At 43.4% G+C, this 16,464-nt stretch overlaps 1 protein-coding gene across 1 annotated transcript in view; it reads right to left on the bottom strand.

The window, feature by feature from the left end:
* Positions 1 to 9,078, bottom strand: part of LOC140693569 (uncharacterized) — a 112,249-nt gene extending 103,171 nt beyond the window's left edge. Inside the window, exons 1-2 of the mRNA XM_072957358.1 lie at positions 9,064 to 9,078; positions 6,387 to 6,560 (exon numbers count right to left, since the gene is read on the bottom strand). Coding sequence (XP_072813459.1) covers positions 6,387 to 6,529 — 143 coding nt within the window. The 5' untranslated portion in view covers positions 6,530 to 6,560; positions 9,064 to 9,078. The remainder of the gene's footprint in view (positions 1 to 6,386; positions 6,561 to 9,063) is intronic.
* Positions 9,079 to 16,464: the final 7,386 nt, after the last annotated feature.

Raw genomic sequence — 16,464 nt, forward strand, 5'->3', positions numbered from 1 at the left:
TCACAGAGCCCCTCCTGCACAGCGGGCCCGGCAGCACGTGCCATGTCCTCCGACCGTCACCTGTGGGACCGCCATGAGCGCTCTCCAGACTCAAGGCCCGAGGCCGTAGGCCGGGGGGACACAGCTCACCTCACTCTCCCCAGTAAAGGGGGACCACCTCTCGGCAAAGACGTCTCACCCTCTTCTGCCCGAGGGACAGCTTGAAAGATACACAGGGAAACATAGTAGAGGGTGAGGGGTTAGGCAGCCCAGAAGTGATCGTCTGCACTTCCAAGGCAGAGTGGGGCCTTTGACCTAATCACAGGGACAAAGTGAGGACGAATTTTTCCCTGCTGTGTCCCATACACCATGACACGCCTTTCCCTGCGTAAGGAGCTAATTCGGAAGCCCCTGGCAGTGTTTCTGATGTCCTAACTTGGCATGGTGGCTGTCAGGCAGGGGAGAGGGCCTGAGCCGTGCTGGTGCTGGGCCTGGGAGGCAGGAGACATCGGCTCCACCCTGAGCTCAACCAGCACCTCGTTCTGCGTCTCGGGATTCAGAGTCTCATTTATAAGCAAAGGGATGAAACTGTCCCAGGACAGGCTGTCCAACAGGAATGAAATGAGAGTCATGTAAATAACGTTTCCCAGTTGCCACGTTTAAAATGTAACAAAAAAAAAACCAAGTAACTGATTTTAAGAACAGACCTCACTTATTCTACTGTATGTAAAATACTATCATTTTGACGTGTAATCAATATAGAAAGTAACAAGATAGTTTATATTCTTTTTACTAGACAAGTTTCAGCGTCTGATGTGCATTTGACTTACAGCACATCTCAGCTCAGACCGGCCTCCTCCCCAGCACTACTAACATCAGTAGCTGTGGCTACTCTATTGGACAGCAACTCCAGGGGTCCCCCCAAGTGTCCTGGCTGAAAAGGGGGAGTAAGTGTCCACACTAACCCTAAAAGGATCTCTCTGAAACAAAGGCGGATTTAGTTTTAAACGTCTGAAAACCGGCGGGCTACACCTCCTTCCCGCCTTGGCTACAAGAAAGCCCTCCTCCTTGATGATCCCATTCTGGATGTAGGGAAGCAATCTGTCACACAGCCAGGGTGGCCCGGCCTTCAGGTTGACTTGCCTGCTGTCTGTGTCCAGTCCCACGAAGTCCTCCTTCTCAAATAGGATGTAGAGGAGGGGGGTCTTCTCCCCAGAATTTTCGGGGTCCCCATCCAGCCACTTGGACTTGGGCAAGATGAAGAGTGACTCAGTGAAGTCGTCGATCCTCTTCTCCACCACCCGCAGTCCTCGTAGATTGAAGGCCACGTCGGTGTGCGGCTGCTCGGCCACCTCCCCATACAGCACAAAGACAAAGAGCTGAGAGTCGTAGAGCGTGGTGCCATACAGCTCCTCTGTGCGTGGAGCTTCTAGAAGGTCTTGGCCAAGAGGCAGTCAGTAATGGTGACAAGGCCCATGACATTGCGGTGGGTCTGGAAGTCACTCCATCCATTCTCGGGCGCATAGAGATACCTATAGTAGATACAGAGTGCCCACTGGGAGCCGCACGGTCTGATCTGGCTCACCAAGGAGATTCCATTATAGATGCAAAAGAAATTCTCTAAGATGATCCCCACGGGTTGGACCACAATCGGGAGAGTCTGGTGGTCCTCAGCGCACTGCACGTAGTCAGGGGCGTTCATGTTGCAGGCCCTGCCGAGAAGGGAGGGTAAATCGATGTACATACTGTGCTGTGGGCTGCGGGCCTCACTGGGATGCGGCGACCTGGTGTGCACCAGCCAGAAGGCAAGGGAAGTCCAAGCAAATCGGGGATAATTTTGTCCTCAGCATCTGCACATGGCTACTGAAGCTCAGATCACATTACCCAGCTTTTGGTCTAGGCTTCCATCCCCTGCAGAAAAGGATCATTTCTTGTTTTCTGTTTCCAAGCACCTAGGCAGGCCCTGATGCAAAGTCGGTGCTCAAAACTGCTGAATAAATGAATGAATAAAGGAACTGCTTCCCCACCCCTCAGCAGGATATAATGAAAAGAACCATAGTAGGATCAAAATATCTGGATTTCAACGCCAATTTATTTGAACTCCTAAGGTGCAGAATAATGGGTAAGAAAACTTGCTTTGGGGAGGAGGGTACAGTTCAGTGGTAGAGCACGTGCTTAGCATGTTCAAGGACCTAGGCTCAATCCTCAGTACCTCATTTTAGAAAAATGAAACAAATAAATATACTTAATTAACCCCCTCAAAAAATATTTTCTCCATTCAAAATTCAAAAAAAACCACCTTGCAATTGACACAACATTGTAAACTTGACTATACTTCAATTAAAAAAAAACTTCTTGCCTTACAAGAATATATCTGGATTATGGAAGTTTGCAAATGTAAAATGCCTAGGGTACCACCTGCATAAGAAGAAGGAACTGTACAAATGTACTATCCCTCATTTATGAGCTATTTTTCCTTTGGGGAGATTATAACCTCTCAGAGATATTTTTCTCATATTAAAAAAAAAAAGAAAAAGAAAACATTACCTGATTCTCCATACTGCTGAAGAATCAGATAACCCTATGAAAGCATCTGACCCACAGAGTTTATTCAATAAATGTTTGTTGAATGAATGAATAAACAAGCAAAGTGAATGCTGCTCCCTGCCACAGACCATCATAATGGTACTGCTTGGAAATGCCAAGCCCACGTTCCACCCAAATCTTCACTAACCACGTGGGTGACCTGGGCAGACCTGTGTGCTTCTCTCAACACCAGTTTATTCATAAATAGAAATGAGGGCAATAACACAAACCTAAAAGGGTTAGTGAGTCACGAATGAATAGTACCCCAACTTTGCAAGATGGAACTATTAAAGAAAATTGGGCAAAGAGTCCATAGGCCCTCTCCATATTATCTCTTACAACTACATGGGAATCTGCATTACATCTAAAAATAAAAAGTCTATTATTTTAAAGAGGCTATTGAGTTTAAATCAGCTCACCGTCTCAAATAAGGAACACACAGTACAAATAAGAGAATGCGCAGCCCATGAGATGCACTCAGTAAATATTCCCACTGAACCCACTGGTCCCTCCAAATTCAGAGCATGAGGATGTGTCCTCGTGGCCAGAGGCCACTGCACCTGAAGCTAAAAAAGCTAATGGTCCCCACTTTCAAAAGCCCCTGCCACCAACCTAGGTCTAATTTTGTATTTGTAATTTTTTTCTTTTTATAAAATAGAAATCCCCAATTGCATAGCCTTCAGGTCACCAAAACCTGACCACAGAGATCATGATGGCAACCCTCCTTGGTGAAACAATAAAATGAAAAGCCATTTCCACAAGACCTGTGTGTAAATCTACTAGGGAACTTCATCCTGGACTGAGAGGAAGAGGACTGGGGAGGAGGGGGCAATCTGAGGCACACAGACCCATGGGCCACCTGTCCCACGATGGACATTACACTCAACCCTCACCCTCCAGGAACTTCAAAATACACACAGACAGAGTGATGTGGACAATATATATGTATTTTTAAAGAAATTCCGACTCTCTAGCAGGTCTTGTATCTACCGAGACACAAATGGCTTATGTGTATAATGTTTCACAAAAGCCTTAAAACATTACCACCCCAACTTGACACATTAAGAAACTAGGGATAGAGGTTTATCACATTGTGCAAGATTAGAGAGATGCCACATCAGAAACTGTATTTAAACCCAAGCCTTTGCTCCAGTGCTCACACAAGAAAGTGTGACATACTGCCCCTTTCCTGCCCTCTCCCTGCAATCAATCTCTGAAGAGTCTTTTCTGTGCCACGTGGAATCACAATCACATCAATTTACCACAAAGAGCTATGTGACTCCTTGGAGGACGTGTCAAAATCTAAAGGGTTGTGATGGGAGGAGAGATTTGAATTTTCTGTTTCTCAAAGGAAACATGGCTTTAAAAGAAACTGAAAAGCACTTATCTAGTCTAAGCCCTCATTGTGTAGAGAAGGAAATGGAGGCTCAGAAGAGATGAGGAAAGGGACTTATTAACAAATATTGCCTCAGTGCAGCACCAAGCCAGCCCTGGGCCCTTCTGGGGGAGTACCTGGAAGGCCCAGGAAAATGATTGTTAGAAAAAGGAAAGAGAAGAAGCATACAAGGCCCTGTCTCTACACCACCATACCATGAAGTTCCACCAAATTATCCAGTATTGGGTGCAGCCAAAATTTAGGTGGGCTAAAGAGGTTATAGAAACCTGGAAGTCTCAACCATAGTGGAAATTCCAAAATTTACTGTTTTTTTCCAAGTTCAAGCATCAGTTCAGTGGGCGCTCCATACGAGGGACTACACGAGGCCTGGAGTTCTCCCAAATACAGATCTCTATTATCACGTGTGCAAACCACACACAGGCCCACCAGAAGAAAAACGCCCACACATAAGATGGAACTACTGAAACAGAAAAGAGCCAACCAGCATATATTGCTAGCAAAAACGGTGCTGCTAGAAATAGACTCATGGACATAGAAAGCCAACTGTTGTTAGCAGGCAGGAAAGGGAGGATTAACAGATACACATTAATAAATATAAAATAAATGACAAGGACCTACTATATAGCACAGGGTACTATTTTCAATTTCTTGTAATGAGTTGTACTAGAAACAATCTGAAAAACATTTATATACATATGCATAAGCTTATAACTGAATCTCTGCTGTACATCTGAAGCTAACATGGTAAATTTACAACACTTCAATAAAAAATAATTTTATATAATAAGTAAAAATAAAAGCAACGCCATAAAAAAAAAAGTAAAAGAACACGGTAATCCCCTTAGCTGTAGGTGGTGGAGAACTCTGCAAGCACCAAGTCCACTCGAATACTCCAGCACTGGCGGTCTCTCATTCTAACCATCAGAGAATCACTTGGCTTCTACGAGGTTACTTTTCTTTTCAGTGAAAGGCTACAGTTCCATCTAATGATGTATTGAATCTCATCATTCACAAACCCAAGAATTAATGAGGATTTCCCATAGGCCTGGCTCTGGACAGATGAAAAGATAGGGTCCCAGATATATTCATATGTAGAAGAAGTTTATGCCATAAAGACATTAATTCTTCCTGCTTTGATAGACAGATTCATTGCAATTCTGATTAGAATTCCTCCCAGATATTTCATGGAATGTAACAAGTTAATTTATGGTCAGGAACAGCCAAGAAACTTCTTTAGAACCACCACTGGGAAGGGGTGGATAGGTCATGCATTTCAACTGGTCTTTCTGATGTGATGAAAACGTTCTGGAATAATAATGGTTGCACAAATGTGAATATGCTAAAAGCTGCTGAATTGTAACATTCAAGTGGGTGGACTTCATGGTGTGTGAACAATATCACAATAAAGCTGTTATATGAAAAAATCCTTCTTGCCAATTATTTTTCCCTCTATACTACTAGTCTGTCCCACAATTTAAGTAAAACAAACAAACAAAAAAAAACAAAACAAACCAGATTTTGCCAGGAGCTCTTTAGGAGTGCAATGTCCCTGGGTCTCCAACGCCTCAGGTTGTGCTGTTCCTGTTAACACACAGTAGCTGGGCTGGACTAGTTACGAACTATAAGTATCTTTTTAAGATCGACGGTCTCACGTTTCACCCTGGGAGAGTGAATGATGGAGGATGAGACAGCCTCATGCCTTCAGCTCATTTTTAACTGAACCAAGCCCTGCTTTCACCACTGTAATCCCTCTCAGTATAAAAACATGTGACATCAACAAGCACCGCCATCATAACACCTGAAAGTGTTCAAGGTACTTATCTGGGGCAGAAATCCTGATCAAGGAGACAGAAGCTCCCTCAGCACTGCCGCTCCCTTTTCCCGACTCCACCAGGAGAAGCTGGGAGTTACAGCCGCGGGCTCTCAGCCTGGGGAGCAGCGCCCACGCCGCTAATCTGGACCTCAGGGATCGGGAAAGGGAGAGGAAGGCAGCCCCGGGGTCGCGGGGCAGGGAGAGCGGGGTGGGGGACGCGGGCTGCAGCCCCGCTCGGAGGCCAGCCCCAGCCCCAGCCCAAGCCGCCCGCCCCGTCCGGGTGTGCAGACCCCGCCCGCCCGGGACACAGCCCGCCCAGTGGTGGGGACGGGTCGGCGGCCAAGGAGAGGAAGACCGGGAGGGGAGGACTCGCCGGCGGGAGAGGGGAAGCGGACGCCAGCCGCGGACTGAGGGGAGCCCGGCTGGGCCAAGAGGCGCAGGGGCACACCTGGCCCTGGACAGCTGTGGCCGGGGCGCCGGGGCAGGTGGCGCGGGCAGAGGGGTCTGGCCCGAGCAATCCAGCTGAACACACGCTGACTGGCGCCCTGGGGGGCTGTGACACGCCGACCGCCCTCCCGCAGCCGCCTCACCCCTTTCCCGATATCCCCTCACCTTGCACTTCCACAGCCAGAGGCCCCGGCCCCAGGCAGTAGCCAAAGGCCTACAGGGCGACAGAGCTGAGAAGCCATTGGGGCCGATCCCCGGCTCGGAGCTGGAGCTTCCAACCCGCGGTCCAGCTGGCAGCAACTGCGCATGCGCAGGAGGGCCAGCGATCCGCTCTGGGTCCTGAGAGAGAAGGGGAACCGAGGGAGGGAGAATAGGGGAGGAGGAGGGGAGGCGGGGAAAAGTGGAGGGAGACACATGGACAGGAGGAGCAGAGGGAAGGCAGTTATCTGGAATTGGGAGGGGAGTAACAGAGATGGGGAGAAAGCGTTTTACCTCTTGTGGCACCCCGAAGGAGGCAGCAGTCCTGCCTATACACCCTTCTCTTACCCGTCATTGCCCACAGCTCATATTTTACGTCCCTGGCCCAGCCCTCCAGCTAAGGTCTCTGCAGAAACCCTACGGGTATCATACCCGTTGCCCCCACAAGGAGCTAGGTTTACTGTTGCTCAGGGAACCAAGCACCCGCAGGTGTTGTTTCTCAGAACTACCTTGGGAAGAGTACATATTCCCCTTTTACACGCTGGGAAACAGGCAGGCACGATCTCTGCCTTAGCTCCACTGTCCCAAATGTTGGGCTGGCAGGGAGCGCGAGGTAAAATGTCAGAGCCCCAGAAGGAGCAGACTGCCTGAGTGTTGGTGTAGAGTCCCCATCCCTCCTGGGTAAACCACACCCCAACCTCAGGGAATAATCAAGGGCTCACCGTAGGCCCCTGTGTGTGGGAGAGCTGCCCTCAGTCCCAGTGTCCAACTTGCTAGGTAGGTAGAAGTGTTATTGAGTCCAAATTCATTCTCCTCAGTGCAGGACAGGCCAGTAAGTTGGGAGACCAAGTGTTGGGGCATGGAATAGCAAGTTTCTGTAGACCTAGATGGCAAACTAATGTCCTGGAAAACCATCTCCCCAAGTCACAATTCAGGCTGCTTTCCTATGTGCTTGGTTTTTGCAAACTTCTTGGTGTAGGAATTCCTTCTTGTTAGAATCCTTTGTTCTTGCAGCTATCTCCCTGGGTCAGATCCCTGTAAACCTCCAACAAAACAAACGTTATTTTCTATTCTGCAACGTGTTATCTTTATATGATTGGAAAAGTGTTAAATACCCTTAAAGGTCAGAGCCTTCAAAATAGGCTCTCCTGTATATTTTAGGCTCTAGGCAACATTGTTTTACAAGCAAGAAGAAGCCTAGGAGACAGAGCACAGGGTTAAAGTCAAAGGAACAGATCTAATATGGAGTCAGATTTCTTCTTTTCTATTACTGTGGCAGAAGCCACTTGAGGATTTAAATCCCTTAAAGTTAAAAATAAGTAAAACTTTAAAGGAATTTACATACATTGGTGGGAACTTGCATAGCATATCTGGAAAAGCACACAAAGGATTGTAAACATTGGCATCTCCAGGGAGGCATGTAAGAACAGAGGATGAGGGAAAACTTCTTTCACTTGAGTATTTTTTGCTCTGTTTGAATTTTTTTAACCATATGCATATATTTCTTTTTCAGTTAAAATAAATGTGTAATGGAGCAAAGGAGTAACTAGCTCAGCAAATACAGCAGCCATAGACTCACTGAGTCATCATTTTCGATTTAAGCCAGGAAGCATTGATTGTCTCTCTCCTATGTGCCCAGTGCTGTTTTAAAACTCTTTTATATATTTTTTTAATAAAATAATAACATGCTATCCCTCACCCCTGCTCAGGGCTGGTGGGAAACCAACTGAGTTTTTATTGAGTTGTTTTCCAAGGAGTAGAGATGAGTTATAAACAGAACACAACTTCAGGGCAAAACAGGCGGACTAGTTTTCCAGCAGGCCAGATAGCGATGACGGGTTTTCAATAGAGGCGCACAGAGGCTGAGAGAGAAAGCCTCCAGGACCCTACAGAAAGCTGCCCACAGTGCCTTCTCCATGGCACTACTGAAATAGGAAAGAACAAATCTGACTCCATATTAGATCTGTTCCTTTGACTTTAAACATGTGCCCTGTTTCCTAGGCTTAGTCTTGCTGTTTCTGCACCTTTTGTGAAACAATGTTGCCTAGATCCTGAAATATACAGGAGACCCTATTCTCAAGGCTCTGACTTTGAAGGATATTATCACTTTTCCATTCGTATAAAGATAACAAGATACAGAATAGAAAATAACATTTGCTTGTTGGAGGTTTACACGGATCTGACCCAGGTGAAGAGCTGCAAGAACAAAGGATTCTAACAACAAAGAATTCATACACCAAGTTTGCAACAACCAAGCATTCCCGCTTCCCCTTTTTAATATAAGAAGAGCCTGAATTCTGACTTGGGATGATGGTTCTCCAGGACATTGGTCTACCATCTTTTCCGCTGGCTTTACAAATTAAAGCCGCTATTTCTTGCCCCAAATCCTTGTCTCCTGATGTGTTGGCCTATAATGCACGAGTAGAACAAGCGTGGACTCGGAAACACAAACATACATTGAAAGTACGCATTTGGTATATTAAATGACCTGCTTCCACTCGTATTCCTGAGGTTTTCTTCTCTTGACCACTCCTACTATATTTATGAAAAACCTGTCATGTGGACACATTTCCTTCTCTAGCCACTACCCTTCCATGTAAAAACTGATGCCAAGAAGGCAATGGAAGTTGCTAGAAGGTATTACCTGGCCAAAAAAGAGCAGAAGTGGGTTCTGGCTGATGTTCAGGAGCAGGCCGGGGCACCTAACAAGATGTCATAAGTACGGATAGACAGCTGGGCACCAAAGGAGAAGCTTCTAAACTTCCATGAGGGAATTGTTGGATAGGAAGGAACAGTCCCAGACTATAGCTCTGATCCCACCACGAGCTTCCTGGGCAAGGCTGGGCAAGTCATTTAAATTCTCTAGACCCGTGCTGTCCAACACGGGAGCCACCAGCCACATGCAGGATTATGATGTTATTCTGTAGCCAGACAGAATTATAAATAAACACTTTATTGCAAAGGGTCAGCAGGTATAATATTTAAAAACATTATTGGTTATCTTGCCCTAACAAGTTATTTTTGTATGTCTAGCTTTCTGTGGGTTGTAATGCCTGCAACTAATGTTTCCCTTACAGTGAGGTATTTTGAAATTATAAGTTACTGGACACAGTACACTCATATCACAGTTGAAAAAAAACTGATCTAAATAAGCAAGGTGATCTGACTTAGTAGTTATGAGCAGGGGCTCTGGGGCCAGCCTGCATAAGTATTAATTCTCACTCTCCCTCCAGGGAGTTCTGTGTGAATCTTGGACAAATTATTGTTGCTGTTGTTGTTGTTGTTGTCATTGTCATTGTTATTATTTGTGCCTCTTTTTCCTTACCTTTTAAATAGCGAGGAAAATGTAGACTCTATCCCCTACAGTGTTGGCAGGATTAAATGAGTAAACGTCTGTGCTGCCCACTTCCCTGGGTTTCAGCATTCTCCAGGCAATCAGTGCCAAACGCAGTGGCATTCTCCACTTTCTTCGTCAGTCTGGGATTCTGTAACAAATTACCGTGTGTCGGGTGGCTTAAACAACCAGCATATTCCTTATGGTTTGGAGGCTGAGGCTTTCAAGGTCAATGTATCTGGGAGAGGATTGCCAGCTCGAAGATGGCTGTCTTCCCACTATCTTCATGGCCCAGAGAGGAGAGAGAAGCAAGCACTTTGGGGCCCTGTATAAGAACACTAATACCATTCATGAGGGCAATACTCTCATGACCTCATTTTATCCTACTAATCACCTCCCAAAGGCCCCGCATCCTTATATCATCAACCTGGGAGATGAGGTTTCGACATATGGATTTTGAGGGGATGCATTCAGTCCACACATCGGCTAACTCTCCCAAACATGCAGTCATCAAACCTGTAGCTAATTTCAAAATAATGTTTATATCTCTCTGCCCATTTCCATTCCTACATCTACTAACACTGAAGCCCTGCTACATTTTATTTCTTATTTTCCTTGTAGAGGTTTAATTGATTCCTCTAACTCCAAGGATTCGCTCACTCCAGTCTGCTTGACAGCCCTGCCAGGTAGGACTTCCTTAAAACACCTTCCCACTTCACCTGGTTGTTTTTTAGGTGTAAATGTCAGAATTCTCTCCACACCCCATCCTAGACCTTTAATCCCTTACACTACCGCTCACTATGTTATTTTCCTATTACCACTGTAACAAATTCCATTAAGCTTAATAGCTTAAACCAGCACAGACTTATCAGCTTATGGCTGTGGATGTCAGAGATCCAACACAGTTCTCATTGGGATAAATTCAAGATACCAGCAGGGTTCCTTCCTTCTAGAGGGTCTAGAAGAGAATGTTTCCTTTTTTTTTTCCAGTTTACAGAGGTCACCCACCTTCCTTAGCTTGTGCCCCTCAACTTCCTCCATTTTCATGGTCAGCAGCCTTTCTGAACATTGCTCCATCGCTACACCTCCCTCTGATTTTAAACTCAGCTGGGAAATATCCTCCATTTTAAGGACCCCTGTGATTACATTCAGCCCACCTGGACAATCCAGACTACTCACCCTATTGTCTCATCTCAGGATCCCCTTGTCCCATCCCACTCAGGCAGTCTGTATGTGGCTGTGACATTCACCTTGTGTAACATTTCCTCATGAGCAATTTATGGTTCAAGGCACTTATAAGTGACTTTTTGTTTTTCTTCCTTATCCTTTCTACATTCAGTTTGTCTGGTGAGATTATATGAATCCTTTTTATTTGTGCCCCTGCACTAATCTATAATAATGTATCATGGGTTTAAAGGCTAACTAATAGACAATTTAGGAGACAGAAATCCTCTAAGATTTTTAATCCTAAAATATCTGTCATCCCTTTTGCCATGTACAGTAACATGTCACAGGTGGCTACCCTGTGGCCGGGGAGGGACATGATTCTGCCATCACACTCCCCTCATTCTTACCAATGTGCTGATCAACTAACCAAGGATCTATGCTCTCCAACTCACTCACTTCCTCCTCCTTTGCATTGACTATCCTGTTCCCACCGCTTCCTTCATTCACCACATCAGGATTTCATGACCACATTCTCCCCTAAATGAAATGGGTATCTTGCATCTAATGCCTGACAGCTGTTCTTATTGTACATGCACACACTGACCTACACATAATCCCGTCCATCTCTTTATTTTCCTAGAATCTTCCAGAAGAATCAGTTCCATGATGATAATGATGATACTGACAATGATGACAGGGGCCTCTCAAGGATTCTGATAAAGAGGGAATCGATAAAGGGAGGGAATCATTGCAAAATTGCCCCAGAAACAGGCTTAAAGGTAAATAACTCTTATAGTGTTTAATGAAATTGACTAATATTTAACTATTTTTAAGACTTTATATCACTGAATTTAAAATTTTAACGGGAATTTTCATTCACCACTAACCAAGATTCAACTCTGGGACCAAAATCTAAGGATTTCTGTCTTCTAAAAAATTGTCCACTAGCCTTTTAAACACGTGATCCTTTTAAAAAGTTTAGTGCTGGGCTGAAAATAAGCAGGATTCATATAATCTCACGAGACACAGTGAATGTGGAAAGACTAAGAAATAAAAACAAAAAGCCATTCATAACGTCTTGAACTTTACGTTGCTCACAGGGGAAAATGTTTGCCAATGTGTGTGTCACATCAACATGACGACTGAGTGGGATGGGGAAGCTGATCTTCCTCATCAGTCATTTATGCTGATTTGTTAGATGCCAAAACAGTTTCCTCATTGAAATTGCTTCTAACAAGTATGGAAGAATTTAGGTTCTACCAAAAGCAGGCTAAATATTTTCCCCTGCTTTCAGGTCTCTGGACTGAATGTCCCCACAAGAAGGACATGGTTATGTTTCATAGGGAAGTCTTCCTGAGAAGCAACAGGCTTTTCTAGGGCAGAACTGCAGGGCCCCCCATGGAGGGCTGGAGGAGGTCTAGAGGGGACACTGGAAAAACAGCAGGAGTGAATTCAGATACTGCTGCTCAGGTCGCCAAAGACAGCATTGCTATCTCTAAGGATATGACATTCTCCCAAATTTTCCATGAGTGAAGGAGCCTGTGAACACTAAGCAGGTTGTTAAGACACAGCAGCACATAATTTGCGTGACAACACAATTAGAGTATGATTTGATATTTGGAAAATAACTAGCCCATTGTTCTTTGAAACTGCAGCAGTAGCAATAGAAATAAAAAAGACTGAGCCGTCTTGGAGACAACAATCAATAAACAATTCTAAATCTGCAGAATTCCTTGACAATATTCAAGCAATGAGCTAGATGTGTGCTGCAGATACCTCTTACTGCAGGGCTCACTCCTGCAAAGCATAGAACTAGTTTCTCAGCACACAGAGGGAACCAAGTCAAGATTCCTAATCTTTTGAGATTTACTAAATGGCTGGAAAGGTCAGACAAGTACATACAGGCAAATATGATTAAATGTAATCAAATAATATCAAATGTGATTTGAGCACAGACGAAAGAGAAATTCCTTTCACCTGGGATCTAGAGAGACTTCTTCAGAAAATGTGGCTTTGGAGACGGCCAAAGACATGGGTGGAATTTTGGCAGAACAGGATGTAAGGAATTTAAAAACTTATTCTATAATTCATATAAAAATTCAAAGGATCCCAAAAATCCAAAACAACTTTGAACAAGAAAAACAAAGTTGGAAGACTTGCACTATCTGATTTTCAAACTTTTTTTATAAAGCTACAGTAATCAGAAATTAGGGTGTTGGTGTAAAACAGGAAAATAGAATAATGGAACACAATAGAATGTTCAGAACTAAACCAAGACTTATACAGACAATTGATTCTCAAAAAGGATGCTGTGGAGAAAGGATCTTTTCAGCATGTAGTGCTGGAACAATTAGATCGTGATACGCAAAAAAAAAAAAAATGAACTTTGATCCACACCTCACAAAATATACCAAATTTACCTCAAAATGGATCATAGATCTTAATAGGAAATCTAAAACTATAAAACAGCTAGGAGAACAAGCATAGGCTTAAGCTTTATGGCCTTGGGTTTGGCAAATTTTTCTTTGCTATGACACCAAAAGTATCATCTATTTTAAAAAGAAACTGATAGAGTGAACTTTATGAACATGAAGACTCTTCAATGCTCTTCTAAACACTGCTAAGCAAATGAAAAGACAAGCCATAGACAGAAGCTATTTGCAGATCATATATCTCATAAAGGTCTCTCTTTGTATCTGATCCAGAATAAAGAGGTCTCAAAATTCAATAATAATTCCAACACCTGAATGAATGAGGCCAGAAAACACACTTCAGTAAAGATATCCAGATGGATAATAAGCATATGAAAAGATGCTGATTAAAGGTGTCATTAGTCATTAGAGAAATACTTTTAAAAACCACAGTGAGATACTAGTTCACATACATACTAGAATGAATACAGTTAGAAAGACTGACCTTACAAGGTGCTGGCAAGGAAGTAGAGCAACCAGAACTGATACACACCACGAGGAATTTACAATAGTACAACCATTTTGGAAAAGTCTTTAACAGATTCTTTTAAAAAGGTAAACACCTGTGTACCATATAATCCAGACATTCCTCATCTGGTGCTTTAGAAAGGAAAAGCATATGTCCATATAAAGTCTTGTAACCAAATATTCACTGCTATTTTATTTATAATAGCACAAGTTGTAAATAACCCATGCATCCATCAAGAAGTAAATGCAGAAAGAAATGATGGTCTATACAAACACTGCTCACAATAAATTCTTCAGTAAAAACTCAGCACTAAACAATACTCTACTATAAGACAAACAAGCTATTAATACAGCAACACAGATGATTCTCAAAATAATTACACTGAATGAAAGAAGTCAGACAACATAGAGTAGATACTGCATGAATCCTTTCATATAAGGATCTTGAAAATGCAAACCAATATGTTGTGATAGAAAGCAGATCAATGGTTCCCAGGGGAAGAGACGGGGAGGGAGGGAGGGACATCAAAAATCAGGAGAGAAGCTTTGTGGGTGATGGGTATGTTCACTGTCTTGAGTGTGGTCATGGTTCCTTGGGGATATACTTACGTCAAAACGTATTAAGCTGTACACTTTAAACGTGTGAAAATTATTTTGCCAAGTATACCTCAAAGCTGTTTTAAGAAAAAAGGCACTTTAGTCCTGATCCACCTCAGCGCCTGATTGGAGTGACATGATCAGTCCCTCACACTGTCTGCCTAACGGGAAGGTAGAAAAGCTCTCACGGAAGATAACATGGATTTTTCATTTGCAATGTCTGCCATGTAATAAAGAATTTCTAGACATGCAACATGTCCAGACTATGTGACAGATAACATGAGAATAAGGAGCATTAGACAAAGGATGCAAACCCCAGGTGATGTAGGCATCAGAGTTACCAATAAAGGCTATAAAATACTTTTAATATATTCAAGAAAATAAGGAAATGATGGGACAATAGATAACAGGGTAGAGACTTTCACCAGAGAAATATACTGGAATGTATTTTTAGGAAAAATCAAACTGATACTCTAGAACTGAAGCTTTCAGCTCTGGAAACAGGTAAACAGAGCTAATTAGGATCCCTTTTAAGTAAAACTTTCAGTAATTCTGGGTAAAATATAACAACAAATTAACACAGAGCTAACTATGAAGAGAGAAGTTCCCTGATGACAATACAAAGAGGACACTTAAAGCCCAGAGTGGTCATCTTGTGAGCTGATGCCACCGCACCCTGGAGGGAAGGGGTTTTCATCTGCACATAAATAGGGATACAATGTCCATGTAGGAAAAAGGGTCCATACCAGATGTAGAAGACTCTTCCTCTATATCTATATAGTCAGAGACAGAGATGTAAAGTGGCAGCAGAGGTCACAGTGACACAGGGCCCTGGGCCAAGGAGTATGAGCACCTCTGCAAGCTGGGAAAGGTAGGATGACGAATCCCTCCCAAGAGCCTCGGTGTGGAACTTAGCCTTGGCCACTCGTTGGTTTTAGCCCACTGACATTGACTTTGCACTACTGCACCCTAGAACAGTGAGAAGATGAATGTGTATTGCTTTAAGCCACTGAGTCTGTGGTCCTTTGTTACAACAGCAATAGGAAAGGAACTCAGGAACCAATATGAACTTGAACCACAGGCTGCCTGCTGTGCTGGCAGGAAGTCCTTTGTCTCTGATCCTGGGGGAGTGTCCTGTCCTCTGGCAGCATCCACAAACTACCTCATGCTAACTTGGTAGTTTGCAGAGGGTTAAATCTTATCCCTGCACAGTTCTTGATATTTAGTTAACAAAAATGATGGTGTCATCATGGGTATTTTTCCATCTTTTAAATACCCTTCAGTCTTCTAATAAAGCTACTTCTAATTAAGAGACCGTGTAAATAGTTTTCAATCTTCATAATAAATAACTGTGGTTTTATCTGGTTACTTAAATTATGAATAATAATGTTCACATTTGTAAAAGTTATTAAAATCAACATTGTTTAATGAAAATATCATTTCTTTTCGCATGAACATGTATTAACTACAAGAAATGTTCCATGCTTTCTTCTACGATTTACTGTTAGAGCCTTAAAGAATAATATTTTCCTCAAAAGATATTACGGCAAAGGGATTTCTTTTGGTGGAACTGTTCCGGCATCAAATCTGGTGCATGTCTCAGGCCACTGGCAACATAGAGATGATAGAAATTAGGAGGCATTATAAACACAGAATCATTTTTAAAGGAATTAAAAAAACTGGATGTGTGTAAACAAAGAATCAGAGAATATTCTGGTGAAATAAATGTATTTTTCAGCTTAAGCAAGACATGGGGTGAATAAATCTGAAATGAAAAAACCACCCAGAGATTAGCAGCGAGTCATGCATGCAGTGTGAATGATCAAAACCAAGTTGTTTCCAAACCAGTGTGCAGGCTTGATGCCTTCATGAATCAAATCTGTGTGGCACCAGGCCACCTCGAATACATGTTGATGAGGTATTTATAAGCCCTTCACCATCCCAAATCAAAGCCCACGCACGAGCCACAAGACCATCATCTACACATTTGGAAAACACACAACATGGT

The sequence above is a fragment of the Vicugna pacos genome, unplaced genomic scaffold (genome assembly GCF_048564905.1).
Source record: "Vicugna pacos unplaced genomic scaffold, VicPac4 scaffold_19, whole genome shotgun sequence".
Lineage (NCBI taxonomy): Eukaryota > Metazoa > Chordata > Mammalia > Artiodactyla > Camelidae > Vicugna > Vicugna pacos.